The 15,434-nt window shown below is 39.8% G+C and overlaps 1 protein-coding gene across 1 annotated transcript; it reads left to right on the top strand.

Annotated features, from left to right (window-relative positions):
- The first annotated feature begins 544 nt into the window (after positions 1 to 544).
- LOC131198049 (vomeronasal type-2 receptor 26-like) lies at positions 545 to 15,184 on the top strand. Its single transcript, XM_058182560.1, has 6 exons — positions 545 to 789; positions 1,424 to 1,721; positions 5,356 to 6,210; positions 9,849 to 10,076; positions 13,257 to 13,383; positions 14,283 to 15,184. The coding sequence occupies exons 1-6, from the start codon at positions 545 to 547 to the stop codon at positions 15,182 to 15,184; spliced, it is 2,655 nt and encodes an 884-aa protein (XP_058038543.1).
- Positions 15,185 to 15,434: the final 250 nt, after the last annotated feature.

The following is a 15,434-nucleotide window of genomic DNA, read 5'->3' as shown; positions in this document are numbered from 1 at the left end:
GAAATTTTTATGAAAGCATTGGTCTTTATGAATTTTTATGAAAGCATAGTGATCTTGCACTATTCATATGCATAAAAAGACCAGTGTCTTTATAACAGTTTCAGTTGTTTATTGTCCTTCAGTTAATGCTTGGAAATCCTTCTGATTTTGACACTAACTAATAACTTACATTAACTATGTAGAGAGTTTTCTCTCTCACACACACAAAGTTCTCTAAATCACCAGGGACAAGATGACTTGGAAGAAAGGTATTATTTGTCCTCTAATTAGCAAATTGAACATTCTACTTCTTTGGCAGTATCACAGCTGCACAAGGAAAGGAAGAAAAAAAATCTTCAGAATTATTACACTTTTAAATGAGCTCTTGTAATTTGTATTATGCCACTGAAAATTTAGACGTTAGCTAAATCAGGGAAGCTGTTCTCCCAAATACTTTTTTTTTAAAAATTTGCTTATAAAAAACTTCCTTCTTTTCAGTGGCATTTCCCATTTGGTTAGTCAAAAGAAAAGTTCCTTGCAGAGAAGACATTATATTTTGTTGACCATGTACTTGAAGATATGGGATGGTGGCTCAAGACTGCTGCTGTTTAAAGTTATCCTGCTGTTCTCCTTCCTTCCTGACAGTGTCAATGAGCATTTGAAATTCATCTGCATCCAGCCTTCCAATGCTCTGGGGAAGATTAGCACCTCCAGATCTCAAATGATACTTGGGGGATTTATTTCTCTTTTCTATAGTGATGAAAAAATACAGAATTTCAAAAACGAGCCAGATGTTGCTAAATATGGAAAGTAAGTATCTCTTTCGTCTTTGAATATCATGAAATAAAACTTCATAGAATATAAGGAAGAGGTAGATTATCCTGGTTCAAATGTGGCATAGATCTCTTGGCTGTCATTTTAATGACGTTAGGCATTTTGACCATGGTAACAACTGAGAAGCAGCATCTTAAAACAACATTGAAATGGAATCTGCTCATATTATAACGGATCATCTTAAGAAATCTAGAAATCTGAAGGAGTGTTTTAACAGAAACTCTCAGAAAATTTAATTTTGAAAATGCATTCTGAGATTGTTCCTCCCATGTCTCAACAATGAGAGCACCAAGATTTCACGTGAGACAATGTCATTTAACACTTTTTCAATATAGCAAATACAGGGGGCTTTTATAATCTTTACTTGATTAGTATCAGAATCTAAAAACTTATTGCGTTAACTACAATTATTTCTACTAACCCATTAACAGAGTTTTTTTTTTAAAAAAAGAGATTATAATTACATGAGATTCCCATTCATATCATCCTCACCAAATTTTTTATTAGCTGACACTGGTGGGTGAAGAAAATGATGAACAGATTTGAAAGATTGCTGGTGTCACTCAGGTTTAATTTTTTTATCATATAATTATGTGCATTTTTATTTCAGACTGATTCCCAAAAACTTCCAGCATGTACTTTCTATGTATTTTGCCATTCGTGAGATCAACAACAACAGCAAGCAGTTCCCCAGCATCACAATAAAACTGGAAATTCATGAAACCCCTTTTATTGCCAGGGAGGCCAGTAAGCATGTTTTCGATCTTATTTTTCTGAACCGAGGGAGTCCTGTCAACTTCAATTGCGCCAGAAGGAACAAGACATACATCTTGCCTGTCATTGGTGACCTTCCTTCTGCCACTTCCATCCAGATGGCCCACATTTTGAACACATATAAGTTTCCACAGGTACAACAACCATTTTTCATAGATCGAAATCTTTTGCAAAAGTGGTCAAAGAAGAATTCCGTTTTTTTAAAAAAAATAATTTTTATTAAACAGTTTTTTTTTCAAAAACAAAAAGAAATATTAACACTTTCTTCTTTTCAACGGTTTTGCGTCGGTAATTCTGTTTCAACTCCTACCCTCAAAACGACGCTATAGAGCACTGCACACCAGAACAACTAGACACAAGAACAGTTTTTTCCCGAAGGCCATCACTCTGCTAAACAAATAATTCCAACACTGTCAAAATATTTACTGAATCTGCACTACTATTAATCTTCTCATAGTTCCCATCACCAATCTCTTTCCATTTATGACTGTATGACTATAACTTGTTGCTGGCAATCCTTATGATTTATATTGATATATTGACCATCAATTGTGTTGTAAATGTTGTACCTTGATGAAGGTATCTTTTCTTTTATGTACACTGAGAGCGTATGCAGCAAGACAAATTCCTTGTGTGTCCAATCACACTTGGCCAATAAAAATTCTATTCTATTCTATTCTAATCAATACTTGTACATTTTCTCTCTCTTATCCTAGTGTATTTCTTATACATATATTTCTAATATATTATATATATATAAATATATATATATAGGTCTTTGGTTGTTCGGGTTTTGTCCCATGTAAAATTGGAAGTGTCTTGGCGACGTTTCGATGAAGTCTCATTCGTCATCTTCAGGCTTCAGCTTCGTGCTTCTGGGAGCAGTGTGTGATCGCAGCTGTTTCTTCCTTTTAACTGCTAGTGGGGGTTTGAACTGATTGGGTGGGAGTTTGGCTGTGCTCTGATTGGATGGGGGTTTTTTTGTGCTCTGATTGGCTGGGGGTGTGTCCTGTTTGGGTGGGGGCTTGGTTGTGCTCAGTTTAGTCTGTGTTGCAGAGGGATTTGAGCTGGTGAGCTGCATAGCTGTTATTTGGCTTTGTGGTCGTGCTACATCTTCATAGTGGGTGTCAGTCTGCTGCATGTATGGATTGGAGGGGTTTGAAATGGCTAATGTTGCAGCTGCGGTCTGGCTTCTGGTCCTTGGTCGTGCTTCATAATCAGTGTGGGTTTGGGTCTGCTTTCTGGGTGGATGTGCGGTGGTGACATCCTGTGTGGACCTCATGAGTGTGGGTCTGGTGTCATTCCTCATGTTAGGGACTCGTTTGTCAATAAGGGCAGGTTTCCAAATGGCTGGTAGGCGGGAGGTATCATCTCGTTTGTTCATGCTGTGTGGGCGTTTTTCTATCTCAATGGCTTCTCTGATTATTCTGTTGTTAGAGTGTTCAGTTTTGGCGATAGTTCTGGTCTTTTTAAAGTCAATATCATGTCCTGTGACTTTAAAGTGTTGGACCAGGGAAGAAGTTGGTTCCTCTTTTTTGACTGAGTTCTTATGGATGTCTTAGTCTACAGAAAACCCAATGGCTCCCTAGGACACACCATCTACCAGAAGAAAACACACACAAACCGCTATCTGCACGCACTCTCACACCACCACCCAGCACAGATCAACTCCGTAGCCAAGACACTCATCTCCAGAACAAAATGCTTAGCTGATGAACAACACCTAAAAACCGAACTAGACACTCTCACTAATGTACTAACATCCAATGGATTCCAAAGAAATAAGATTACCAAGCTAATCCAAAAAGTACCCCCCACTAAAATCCAAGACAGAGAACAAGAAAACGGCACAGCCCTCCTCCCATATATAAAAGGCACCACAGACAGAATCAGCAAGATCCTGCACAAACACAACATCAAGACAGCATTCTGCACAAACCGAAAAATATCCACCATCCTAAGAAACCCCAAAGACAAAATTGAGTTAGAAAATCAAGGAGTATATGAAATCCCATGCACCGCCTGCCCCACCACATACATTGGACAAACCAACAGAAGAATAAGTGCACGCATTGAAGAACACAAGAACTCATTCAAAAAAGAGGAACCAACTTCTTCCCTGGTCCAACACTTTAAAGTCACAGGACATGATATTGACTTTAAAAAGACCAGAACTATCGCCAAAACTGAACACTTTAACAACAGAATAATCAGAGAAGCCATTGAGATAGAAAAACGCCCACACAGCATGAACAAACGAGATGACACCTCCCGCCTACCAGCCATTTGGAAACCCGCTCTTATTGACAAACGAGTCCCTAACACAAGGAATGACACCAGACCCACACTCACAAGGTCCACACAGGATGTCACCACCGCACATCCACCCAGAAAGCAGACCCAAACCCACACTGATCATGAAGCACGACCAAGGACCAGAAGCCAGACCGCAGCTGCAACATTAGCCATTTCAAACCCCTCCAATCCATTCATGCAGCAGACTGACACCCACTATGAAGATGTAGCACGACCACAAAGCCAAACAACAGCTATGCAGCTCACCAGCTCAAATCCCCCTGCAGCACAGACTAGACTGAGCACAACCACCCCCCCACCAACACAGGACACACCCCCAGCCAATCAGAGCACAGAAAAACCCCCATCCAATCAGAGCACAGCCAAGCTCCCACCCAATCAGTTCAAACCCCCACTAGCAGTTAAAAGGAAGAAACAGCTGCGATCACACATTGCTCCCAGAAGCACGAAGCTGAAGCCTGAAGATGACGAATGAGACTTCGTCGAAACGTCGCCAAGACACTTCCAATTTTACACGGGAGAAAACCCGAACAACCAAAGACATATATATATTGCTTCCAGAAGCACGAAGCTGAAGCCTGAAGACGACGAATGAGACTTCGTCGAAACGTTGCCAAGATACTTCCAATTTTACGCGGGAGAAAACCCGAATAACCAAAGATCTACATACAAACACCCGCAAAAACCTCAGAAAACAAATATAATATATTATATTATTCTGATTATTTTATTTACCTATATATATAGTCATAAATGTGTACCCAATTTCCTTTCCACAATTTTTGTTTCTTCCTATTTGTTCTTATATTTCTACTCCTAATTTAACCGTTATTTAATCTTTCCTTCTCTTCCCCCTCCCCTTTTCCTTCAACTAGCTATACCATTTCTCCCAGACTAGGTAATATTCAGTTTCCTCTTTTTCTTGCATCTCCTTCGTAAGCTTATCCATTTCCGCACATTTCATGATTTTTCTAATTACATTGTCTTCGTATACTATATTATTTGAATTCTATTTTTGGTAAACCTTAATTTCCTTCAGTTTTAGCCAGCCCATCCATTAATGAGAAAAAAGTGGATAATGAAATCGGCAGCATTTTCTAAATAAACGTTCTCTACTTCTCTAAGTCTTCTGTTGTGAAGTTTATGATCTCCTTCTTCAATGTAAACCTTGATGACAAGTGTTTGGTTTTTGTAACTTAATTATAAAGTTGGATTAGTATGTGCAGGCCGGTTTTCAGCACTGCTGCGCGTGTGAAGGACAGCTGATCATTGCACGCACATGCACACCAGAAATCCAGAAGATAAACAAAGCAAGACCGCATGTGCCAGGCGAGATGGCTTCGTGTGCCACTTTGGGCACGCGTGCCATACACTCGCCATCATGGCTCTAGGTTCTTCAGCACCACAACAGGATTCTCAATAAAATTTTCTATGCGTATTTCTTCCCAAAAGCTCAGTTATGGCTCCTTTGATCCAGCCCTGAGTGACAAAAGACAGTTCCCTTCCTTTTTCAGCATGGTTCCCAATGAAAATGAACAATATGAGGGCATTATTCATCTATTGAAACATTTTGGATGGAACTGGATTGGCCTCTTAATATCAGAGAATGAAGGTGGAGAAGCCTTTCTTCAAAACCTCCAACCAAAACTCTTCCAGAATGATATTTGCATTGTTTGGATGCGGTTGATCCCACTTTTGAGAAATCGATTGTTAAGCATGGGCGCCCTTTCTGCATATATAGCAGACATAAGAGACACTATCTTAGGGATGAAAATCAGCGTGTTCCTTGCTTCTGGGACTGTCCAATCTATGGAGGCTTTACAAAGAGCTTTATATTCCTCTGAAATCACTTTTATGAAGCCAATAGACCACAGAGTGTGGATCGGGACCTCTCAGTGGGATTTCACTTTCAAGACATTCCCATCTGGGAGTTTCCCAGCCCAAACTTTCAATGGTTCCTTGCACTTCTCACTTCACACAAACAAGGTGCCAGGATTTCAGGAGTTTCTTAAGACCTTAAACCCTTTTTCAAGTACCTTTCCTTACATGAAATGGTTCTGGTACTCTGTATTTCACTGCTCACTCCCTCCATTTCACCAAGCAGCAAAACGCTGCACAGGGAAGGAAGAACTAGCGAAAGTCCCTAGTTCTGTGTTTGAAACGTCCATGTCTGGAGAGAGCTACAATATCTACAACGCAGTTTATTCTGCAGCACATGCTCTGCAAACGATGTGTTCAAGAAGAGCAAAGCCAGTTTCTCTGAGGAATCAGGATGGAGCAGATCTTTGTCATTTTCAACCATGGCAGGTATATGAGTGCTGTTTTCAGATACACATGTGTAAGTCTTGAAGGGGATTGGAAGGTAATCAGCCTTATAAAGGGTCTGGATTTGTTCCTCTACAGCAGTGATGACTAACCTTTTCCAGACTGAGTGCCCAAAGCACGCCCCTGAACCACCCAAATGCAATGCATGTACAACCCCACCTCCTGTTCATGCCTACATACCCCTACATGCATGCCCTCCTGCATATGCCCCCCTGCATGCCTGTGTGGCCCCCCACATGCACCCCACATGCGCACATGCCCCTTGCATGTGCCCCACTCTCATGCATGTGGATATGCCCCCACATTCCCCCTGCCCCCATGTACACATGTGTACCCCCATGTGAACCCCGACCCCCACATGCATGCAGCCATCCTGCATGTACCCCACTCCCCATGCATGCATACCAGCAAGAGGTGAGCTGGGGTGATGGCTCTCATGCCTACAGAGAGGGCGCTGCCCTAGGTTCCCCATCATGGCTCTACAGCATGGGTGTCCAACATATTGGCTTGTAATTATTGTTCAGTGTTCTCCCTCAAAGTGTCAAATGGAGATTCTCGGTCATCCAGGTCATGACTGTCCCAGGCAAATAGACTTTCTGGTTTTTCTTTGAAAGTGTTTCACCTGTCAACCAAGAAAATTCTTCAGCTCTGGCTGGAGGCTGGGGAATAGAAGGATTTATTCCTTACAGACAGATAGTCATTTGCATTCCTTTAGATAATTCTTAAGGCCGCTTGGATGTTTATCTGTGTCTTCAGGGTGATGAGTGGTGCAAATGGATGTGGAGCCTTTTTGGAACTGTTGAAAGGACTCTATTGTAGACTGAAGATAGATGATGTCATATCCCTCCCCATCCTCTCTGTCCAAAATGTGGACTTTGCTGTCTTCAAAAGAGTGGCCTTCATCTTTTAAATGGAGATGGACTGCTGAATCTACTCCTGATGGGTTTAACATAACAACAGAGTTGGAAGGGACCTTGGAGGCCATCTAGTCCAACCCCCTGCCCAGGCAGGAAACCCTACACCATCTCAGTCAGATGGTTATCCAACATTTTCTTAAAAATTTCCAGTGTTGGAGCATTCACAACTTCTGGAGGCAAGTCGTTCCACTTATTAATTGTTCTAACTGTCAGGAAATTTCCTTAGTTCTAAGTTGCTTCTTTCTTTGATCAGTTTCCACCCATTGCTTCTTGTTCTACCCTCAGGTGCTTTGGAGAACAGCCCGACTCCCTCTTCTTTGTGGCAACCCCTGAGATATTGGAATACAGTATCATGTCTCCCCTAGTCCTTCTTTTTATTAAACTAGACATACCCAGTTCCTGCAACCGTTCTTCATACATTTTAGTCTCCAGTCCCCTAATCATCTTTGTTGCTCTTCTCTGCACTTTTTCTAGAGTCTCAACATCTTTTTTACATTGTGGCGACCAAAACTGGATGCAATATTCCAAGTGTGGCCTTACCAAGGCATTATAAAGTGGTACTAACACTTCACGTGATCTTGATTCTATCCCTCTGTTTATGCAGCCCAGAACTGTATTGGCTTTTTTCGCAGCTGCTGCACACTGCTGGCTCATATCTAAATGGTTATCCACTAGGACTCCAAGATCCCTCTCACAGGTACTACTATTGAGCAAGGTACCACATATACGGTACCGGTACATTTTGTTTTTTTGACCTAAATGTAGAACCTTACTTTTTTCACTGTTGAATTTCATTTTGTTAGATAGCGCCCAATTTTGTTGGTTTGTTCTCTTAGTTGTTCTCTTAGTTGTGCCATGCATTTGTGAAGTGGTTGTTTTGTTTCCCCAATGAACAGATCTGTACATGGCTCACTGCATTATACTGCAGATACCACATTGCTCAGTTTGTGTCTTTTCGTTTCTCATCCAAGAAGTGAAACATCTGCAAAGCTGAAGAAGCTTCTTGGATGAGAAGTGAAATGTCTTTGAAGAAAAAACAGAAATTCCAGTTGCCTCTTGTAAAAGCACATTTAGGACAGTTATGACCTGGATCAGGGGTCTCCAACCTTGGCAACTTTAAGACTTGTGGACTTCAACTCCCAGAATTCCACAGCCAGCTTGCTGTTTGAAGTCCACAAGTCTTAAAGTTGCCAAGGTTGGAGACTCCTGACCTGGATGATGTGAATCTTCATAGACACACTGAGGGAGAGCACTGAACAACAATTGCAAGCCAAAAGTCTTGAAAAAGCACCTTTGGACCTCCCTTAGATGCCTTAGTCTTGATGTGATCATGCCTGGTTCGCCACAAGGAGGGTGTTTACAAACTTTGAAGCATCACAGGGTATAATGTTATATTTCAGCATCCACTTTGGTAGTTTTGAAAAATATCACTGAGGTCTGACCAGTGGTGGAATTCAATTTTTTTGCTACCAGTTCTGTGGGCGTGGCTTGGTGGGCATGGCAGGGAAAGGATACTGCAAAATCTCCATTCCCTCCCACTCTAGGGCCAGCCAGAGGTGGTATTTGCCAGTTCTCCAAACTAATCAAAAATTATGCTACCTTTTCTCCAGAACCTGCCAGAACCTGCTGGATTTCACCTCTGGGTCTGACTGATTGATGCAATTTGGATTATTTTCCCCATTTTCCCTTTCTAAGAATGAAAGGGTCTCCGTTTACTTACATCAAGAATGTAAATTTAGAATAGAATAGAATAGAATAGAATCACATAATTGGAAGGGACCTTGAAAGTCTTCTAGTCCAACTGCTTGCTCAGCAGGAAACCTTATACCATTTCAGACAAATGGTTATCCAAAATCTTCTTTAAAACTTCCAGTGTTGGAGCATTCATGACTTCTGAGGCAAGTTGTTCCACTGATTAATGGTTCTGTCAGGAAATTTCTCCTTGGTTCTAAGTTGGTTTTCTCATTGATTAATTTCCATCCATTGCTGCTTGTCCCATCCTCAAGTGCTTTGGAGAATGATTTATTTGTGACAACCCCTGAGATTTAGAACTGTTATTATGTCACCTCCAGTCCTTCTTTCCATTAAACATTTTTCATTCAAATTTTCATTAAAATTGTCAATGTCTATTGAATGTCTATTGAAATATTTCAAGTAGAGTAAGAGTAAGGAAATTGTTGGATTTGATATCACTGAAATGGGTTGTTGTATATGGGATGAAGAAATGAGTGAATTCCATAATTTCAATTGTCTTCAGTAACAACTCTGATAACCTCCAGCTCTGTTGGGATTCTGAACTTCACCAATATTTGGGGAAGATTAAGATAATCCTGGTTTGATTTTACTTTTAAAGGTAAAGGTTCCCCTCGCATATATGTGCTAGTCGTTCCCGACTCTAGGGGGCAGTGCTCATCTCTGTTTCAAAGCCGAAAAGCCAGTGCTGTGTTTAGTCATGTGGCCAGCATGACTGAATGCCAAAGGCGCACGGAACACTGTTACTTTCCCACCAAAGGTGGTCCTTATTTTTCTACTTGCATTTTTTACGTGCTTTCAAACTGCTAAGTTGGCAGAAGCTGGGACATGTAACTGGAGCTCACTCTGTTACGTGGCACTAGGGATTCGAACTGCTGAACTGCTGACCTTTCATTCAACAAGCTCAGTGTCTTAGCCCCTGATTTTACCTTTGCTCTTCCTCAAATCCAGTTTCACTATTTCCTGAGAAACACCCATTTTAATAGTAGTGCAGGAGATGAAATCTTTTTTGATGAGAAGGGGGACTTTGACCCAGGATATGACATCATCAATGTGGTCACCTTCCACAATAAATCCTTCCAGAGGGTCCGGATTGGAAGGATGGACTCCAAAGCTGCAGATGGGAAAAAGTTCACCCTCAATGAAAGTGGCATTTTGTGGAATCACAAGTTTCAACAGGTGGGACATTTTGGATACTGTAATGACCTTGTTTTCCCGAAAATAAAACCCAACCAGAAAAATATGTTCTAGCATGATTTTTCAGGATGCTCATAATATAAGCCCTACCCCCAAAATGTGCCCCAGTTAAGACTGTCAGCAAGATGGGTGCATTTAATACCGTATTTCCCCCCAAATAAGACCTAACCAGAAAATAAGCCCTAATGAGTCTTTTGGAGCAAAAATTAATATAAGACCCAGTCTTATTTTGGGGGAAACATGGTAGGTAAATTATTATTTTGGGGAAGGGGAGATATTCTTGTCCGAGAGTCATAAAGTCCACAAGTGAAGAATAGTGATGATTTTCCGGAGCCTTATATTTTGCTGGATATTTTAATGGGTCTTTATGAAAAAAAATCTACATGGACAATTTTGTTTAAACTGAGTTGCATTTTGACATGAGAATATTCATATAGACATTCTTGTGTTTTATTTAATTTTCTCAATATACATCTGATTTTAAAAGGACAGTATGAGGCATTTCTTTTTAAAAAAAAAAATAGGTTTAGGATGACATTGATTTAAAAATGTGACGAATTTTAAATGTCATAAATGCCAGTTATATATAAAATAAATAAGAGCAGGATTTCATTTCTCTTTTCAATTGCTAAATTAAGCAAGTGGGTTTAAAAGCCAAGTAAAGATGCAGACTGTGGACAAATAAATATGCTAATTGCTTCCAGTGAAACTTTCCTCTTTTTTATAAACCGAAAATCTTTGAGAACGTTATCTCATTTGTGAAAATCCACAATACTGTTTTTGTTTATTGTTATGAATGGAGCAACAGAGCAAAATGGACCAAATTTTTGAAATGAAAAGTGATTTGCTATTTGGTGAGTGTATTCCTATGGAGACCGTTTTAGAAAAATCTCCACATACATATGACACAAAAGCACATTACGGACATTCCAAACTTACAAAATGAAAGATAATGATGATGTTTCATTCAAAATAAAATTCTTTGTGTCTGCCTTAGACTGCATGAGTTATTCTAGGTTTCTCTGGTCCCTAGTATGATTGGAACTCTTTAGATAGCTATAGCCCTTGGACTTTCTGTGTATACCACTTCATGGTGCTTTACAGCCCTCTCTAAATAGTTTACAGCTACAATTTGGGTCCTCGTTTTACCCACTTTGGAAGGATGGAAGACTGATCAGTATCAAAATTCTGGATCTTAACCTGCAGAGATTTCCATGCTCTCTACTGTTTCTTTCTGTAGTTTTACCAGCATGGATATGTTTGAATAAAAGTCAAAACTCAACCCAGGGGAAAGAATGATTTGCTACAAACATGGGATACTCTGTACAAGCATTATATTCTTGGGACATCTTGATATCAGAAGAGTCTGCACCCTTCCTGGATATACTAATTTCTCCCACTAAAATGGGAAATTGGCAGACATCCTGAATGAGTTCCACTCATAAACCTTCTTCATTTCTAAAATATCATTAATAAATCCATAATAACTTTCAAACATTTTTCTCATTTTAAATTCCATTCTCAATATTTAAATCATTTAATATATTGCCAACTCTTCTTTGTGCTTTGAATTCCATTGGTATTTCAACCAGTATATATTTCAATCCTTTTTTATTTTCCTCCTTTTCTCTTCCTCCTCCTTTTTCTTTTTTTCTCTTAAAATTCTCTACTCTCTTTGCTTGTCCTGTATTTCCATCAACTCTCCTTCTTCCCTCTTCCCCTGTTGTTATCTTTTCTTTATTAATCCCAAAATGATCCTTTAACTTTGTATTTTTTCTTTCCTTCCTTCTCTCCTTGTCTCTTCCTTCTCTCCTTATTTTTGTTTGCCCTTCTTGTTTCCAATATTTTTCCATTTACTCTCCTCATTCCCCTTTTAAAGATTTCTCTTTTGTCACTGTCAATCCCAGTGTAATCTTCTAAATTCTTTGTGCTTTTTCCCTTCTTATTTTCCCCCCTTGTTAGTCCCTTTATCTCTCCCCATACAATCATTTAATATTTCACAATCAATATTTGTTTGCTTGTCTTCCAAAGCCCTCTCTTGCTTCATAGTTTCTGTAACTTCCTGTGCAGCTCCTGATTCTTCTGGTTTCAATTGTCCATATGGTCTTTTAATTTTTTCTTTTATTTCTTGCTTTAAAGTCATATGCATCTTTTTCATCATTTCAATTATTTCCTATACCGTTCTGTATTTTTAGGGTTGTATTTCTTATTTTGTTATCAAAGTCAAACAGCTTGCAGGCATATAATTCTCCCTTAAGATTCTTACCAGCCTTATCGCTTCAACAGGAGAATTTTCCATAGCAGATGTTAGTCAATGTAGTTTTCCCTTCCACCTGAGGGTCTCTCTTTCCAATCCACAGTTCCAATCAATAATTAGTGAAGGTATCCATTTGTTTCTTTTTCTTAAAACCGCACTTTATTTTTCTTTTACTTTTTAACTTCTCCCAACAGTTCAATTTATAGTCTATGTCCCAATTATATTAAATCCAACTCACCAGGAAAAAGGAAGTCAGAGAAATTTCACCACATTGTAGTTCTAAATCCCCAGCTTTCTTTTTATATTCTGGAAACAAATTTTAAAAATCTCCAAACCTCTCCAGCTTTATTTGAGGGTTTTTTCCCCCTCTTTTTTTTCTTCTGCTTGAGGGACCTCCAATTCAATTTAAAGAGCCAAATTCCTTTTGGGTCTTAGGGTAAATAATTCCATTTCTCTTATTTCTTGCTGTGCTTACGTTCCTTCTCAATTTAGCCACTATTCCATTGCCAAAATTTTTTTTTTTGCCAATTTCAAATTAAAGTATTCTCTTGTGAGTTGGTGTTCATTCACCCGGTTTCAACATTCCGTCCAAATCACCACTCCTGCTGAAAATCTTGGTCTGGTTGCCCCAACTTAATGATGGCTGCTATGGCCACTGACCCTGCCACTTAGTCGAAGAGCTTTCCTTGACCTCCAAGGAACTTGCCGGTTCCTCTTTGTCATCCGAGGTGCTTCTCCTTCTTCACCATCCCTACAGGACAGATCTGGTCTGAAGACCCCTCAACATCGGTTTGTCAGCCCGGGAATTTGTGAAGCTCAGCGGAGCTTGCTCTTCCCTGACTGTCTCACTGTGATGCTTCTGGTCGAATCCGCCACTCATAAACCTTCTTGATGTTTCTTTTCAGATACCTCCCCATGCCAGATGTGTGGAGAGTTGCTTCCAGGGGTACAGAAGGGTTGTTCAGGAAGGAAAACATGCATGTTGCTACAATTGCACAAAATGCTCCGAAGGAAGAATTTCAGTTGAAATGGGCAAGTAAAGAAATCAAATTAGCTTATCTTTTTCTTCATTTTTTCCCAAATTTCATAAAGTGGAATGGGACTGGGATTAACGCAGTGGAATGGGACTGAGATTAACAACAGTACCCGCCTCTTTTTTTTAAAAAAAAACAGAGGGATAATTAAATAATTGCATAAATTCTTCTATTCTGATCTCCATTGCAAGGTTGACAATTGCATCTAAGATTTTGTCTGCTATTATTGAAATTGAGTGGAATTTATTTGCATAAATGGAAACCCAGAATCCTTTTTTAAGTGTTAAAAAATCATTTTTATGTGTGATGGTGAATGTAAATAGCATCACCAGGAGTGACTTCTCTCTGTATAAACTGCGATCTGTTTGGAAATGACAAGGTCTTCTTCACTTATATCATTTAGTTTTGGTCGCCACGATATAAAAAAGGTATGTAAAGTCTAGAAAGAGTTCAGAGAAGAGCAACAAAGATGATTAGGGGACTGGAGCCTAAAACATATGAAGAACTGTTGCAGGAACTGGGTAGGTCTAGTTTAATGAAAAGAAGGACTAGGGGAGACATGATGGCAGTATTCCAATATCTCATGGGCTGCCACAAAGAAGAGGGAGTCAAGCTATTATCCAAAGCACCTGAGGATAGAACAAGAAGCAATGGGTGGAAACTAATCAAGGAGAGAAGCAACTTAGAACTAAGGAGAAATTTCCTGACAGTTAAAACGATTAATCAGTGGAACAATTTGCCTCCAGAAGTTGTGAATGCTCCAACACTGGACATTTTTAAGAAGATGTTGGATAACCATCTGTCTGAAGTGATGTAGGGTTTCCTGCCTAGGCAGGGGGTTGAGTAGAAGACATCCAAGGTCCCTTCCAACTCTGTTACTCTATGATTCTATTTCAGATGCAGACCAATGTGAGAGATGCCCAGAAGATCAATATTCTAATGCGGAAAATGACCAGTGCCTTCCTAAGAGTTTCAACTATTTATCCTACAGTGAACCCTTGGGAGTCATTCTGACTTTCTTGAATCTTGTCTTTTCGGCTGCCCTCATATCAGTGGCAGTGACTTTTATTCTGCATTGGGATACCCTGATTGTCAAAGCAAACAACAGGAATATCACATGCATTCTTCTTTCCTCTCTCCTGTTCTGTTTTCTGTGCTCCTTGATGTTTATCGGTTGGCCTCAGGTGGTGTCTTGCTTTTTCAGACAAACTTTGTTTGGCATCATTTTCTCCATCTCAATTTCCTGTATCTTAGCTAAAACCATTACAGTTGTTGTGGCCTTCCTGGCCACTAAGCCAGGAAGTCAGATGAGGAAATGGCTAGGAAAAAGACTGGCAGGATCCATCATTGTCATGTGTTCCTGTATTCAAGCAATTATATGTGTGGCATGGTTGGTCATGTCTCCTCCCTTCCCAGAGTTGGACATGCATTCACAGGTTGATGAGATTATTGTGCAATGTAATGAAGGCTCAGATTCCATGTTCTACATTGTCCTGGGCTACCTGGGGCTGCTGGCCACCATTAGTTTCACTGTGGCTTTCTTTGCCCAAAAATTGCCAGATACCTTTAATGAAGCCAAGCTGATCACCTTCAGTATGCTTGTGTTTTGTTGCATTTGGGTGTCCTTCATCCCAGCCTATCTGAGCACCAGAGGGAAATACATGGTGGCTGTGGAGATCTTCTCCATCTTGGGCTCTACTGCTAGCTTACTGGGCTGCATCTTTTCCCCCAAATGCTACATCATTCTCTTGAAGCCACATTTAAACATGAAAGAACATCTGACAAAAAGTACAGTTTAATGGTTAAATAGAACATTCTATTAGTCAGTCTTTTCCTGGTTCTCAAACGCATCCATACTGCAATATTGCACTGACTATGCAACCTATTCCTTTCTTTTTTTTATTTTTGTTTTTCTATGGACAAAATCAATCCCCCAAGTCTGATTGTTCATTCACAAGTACTATAATGGTTTTTTTCCCTCCAAATCGTTCCTCCTCTTCTGATGATTCAACTTTTCTGAAAGGTTCCATTCAATTGATTTCTTTGTTA

This window comes from Ahaetulla prasina, chromosome 4 (genome assembly GCF_028640845.1).
Source record: "Ahaetulla prasina isolate Xishuangbanna chromosome 4, ASM2864084v1, whole genome shotgun sequence".
In the NCBI taxonomy this organism is placed as follows: domain Eukaryota; kingdom Metazoa; phylum Chordata; class Lepidosauria; order Squamata; family Colubridae; genus Ahaetulla; species Ahaetulla prasina.
The sequence above is the reverse complement of the archived record's forward strand: the minus strand, read 5'-3'. Positions and strand labels throughout refer to the sequence as shown.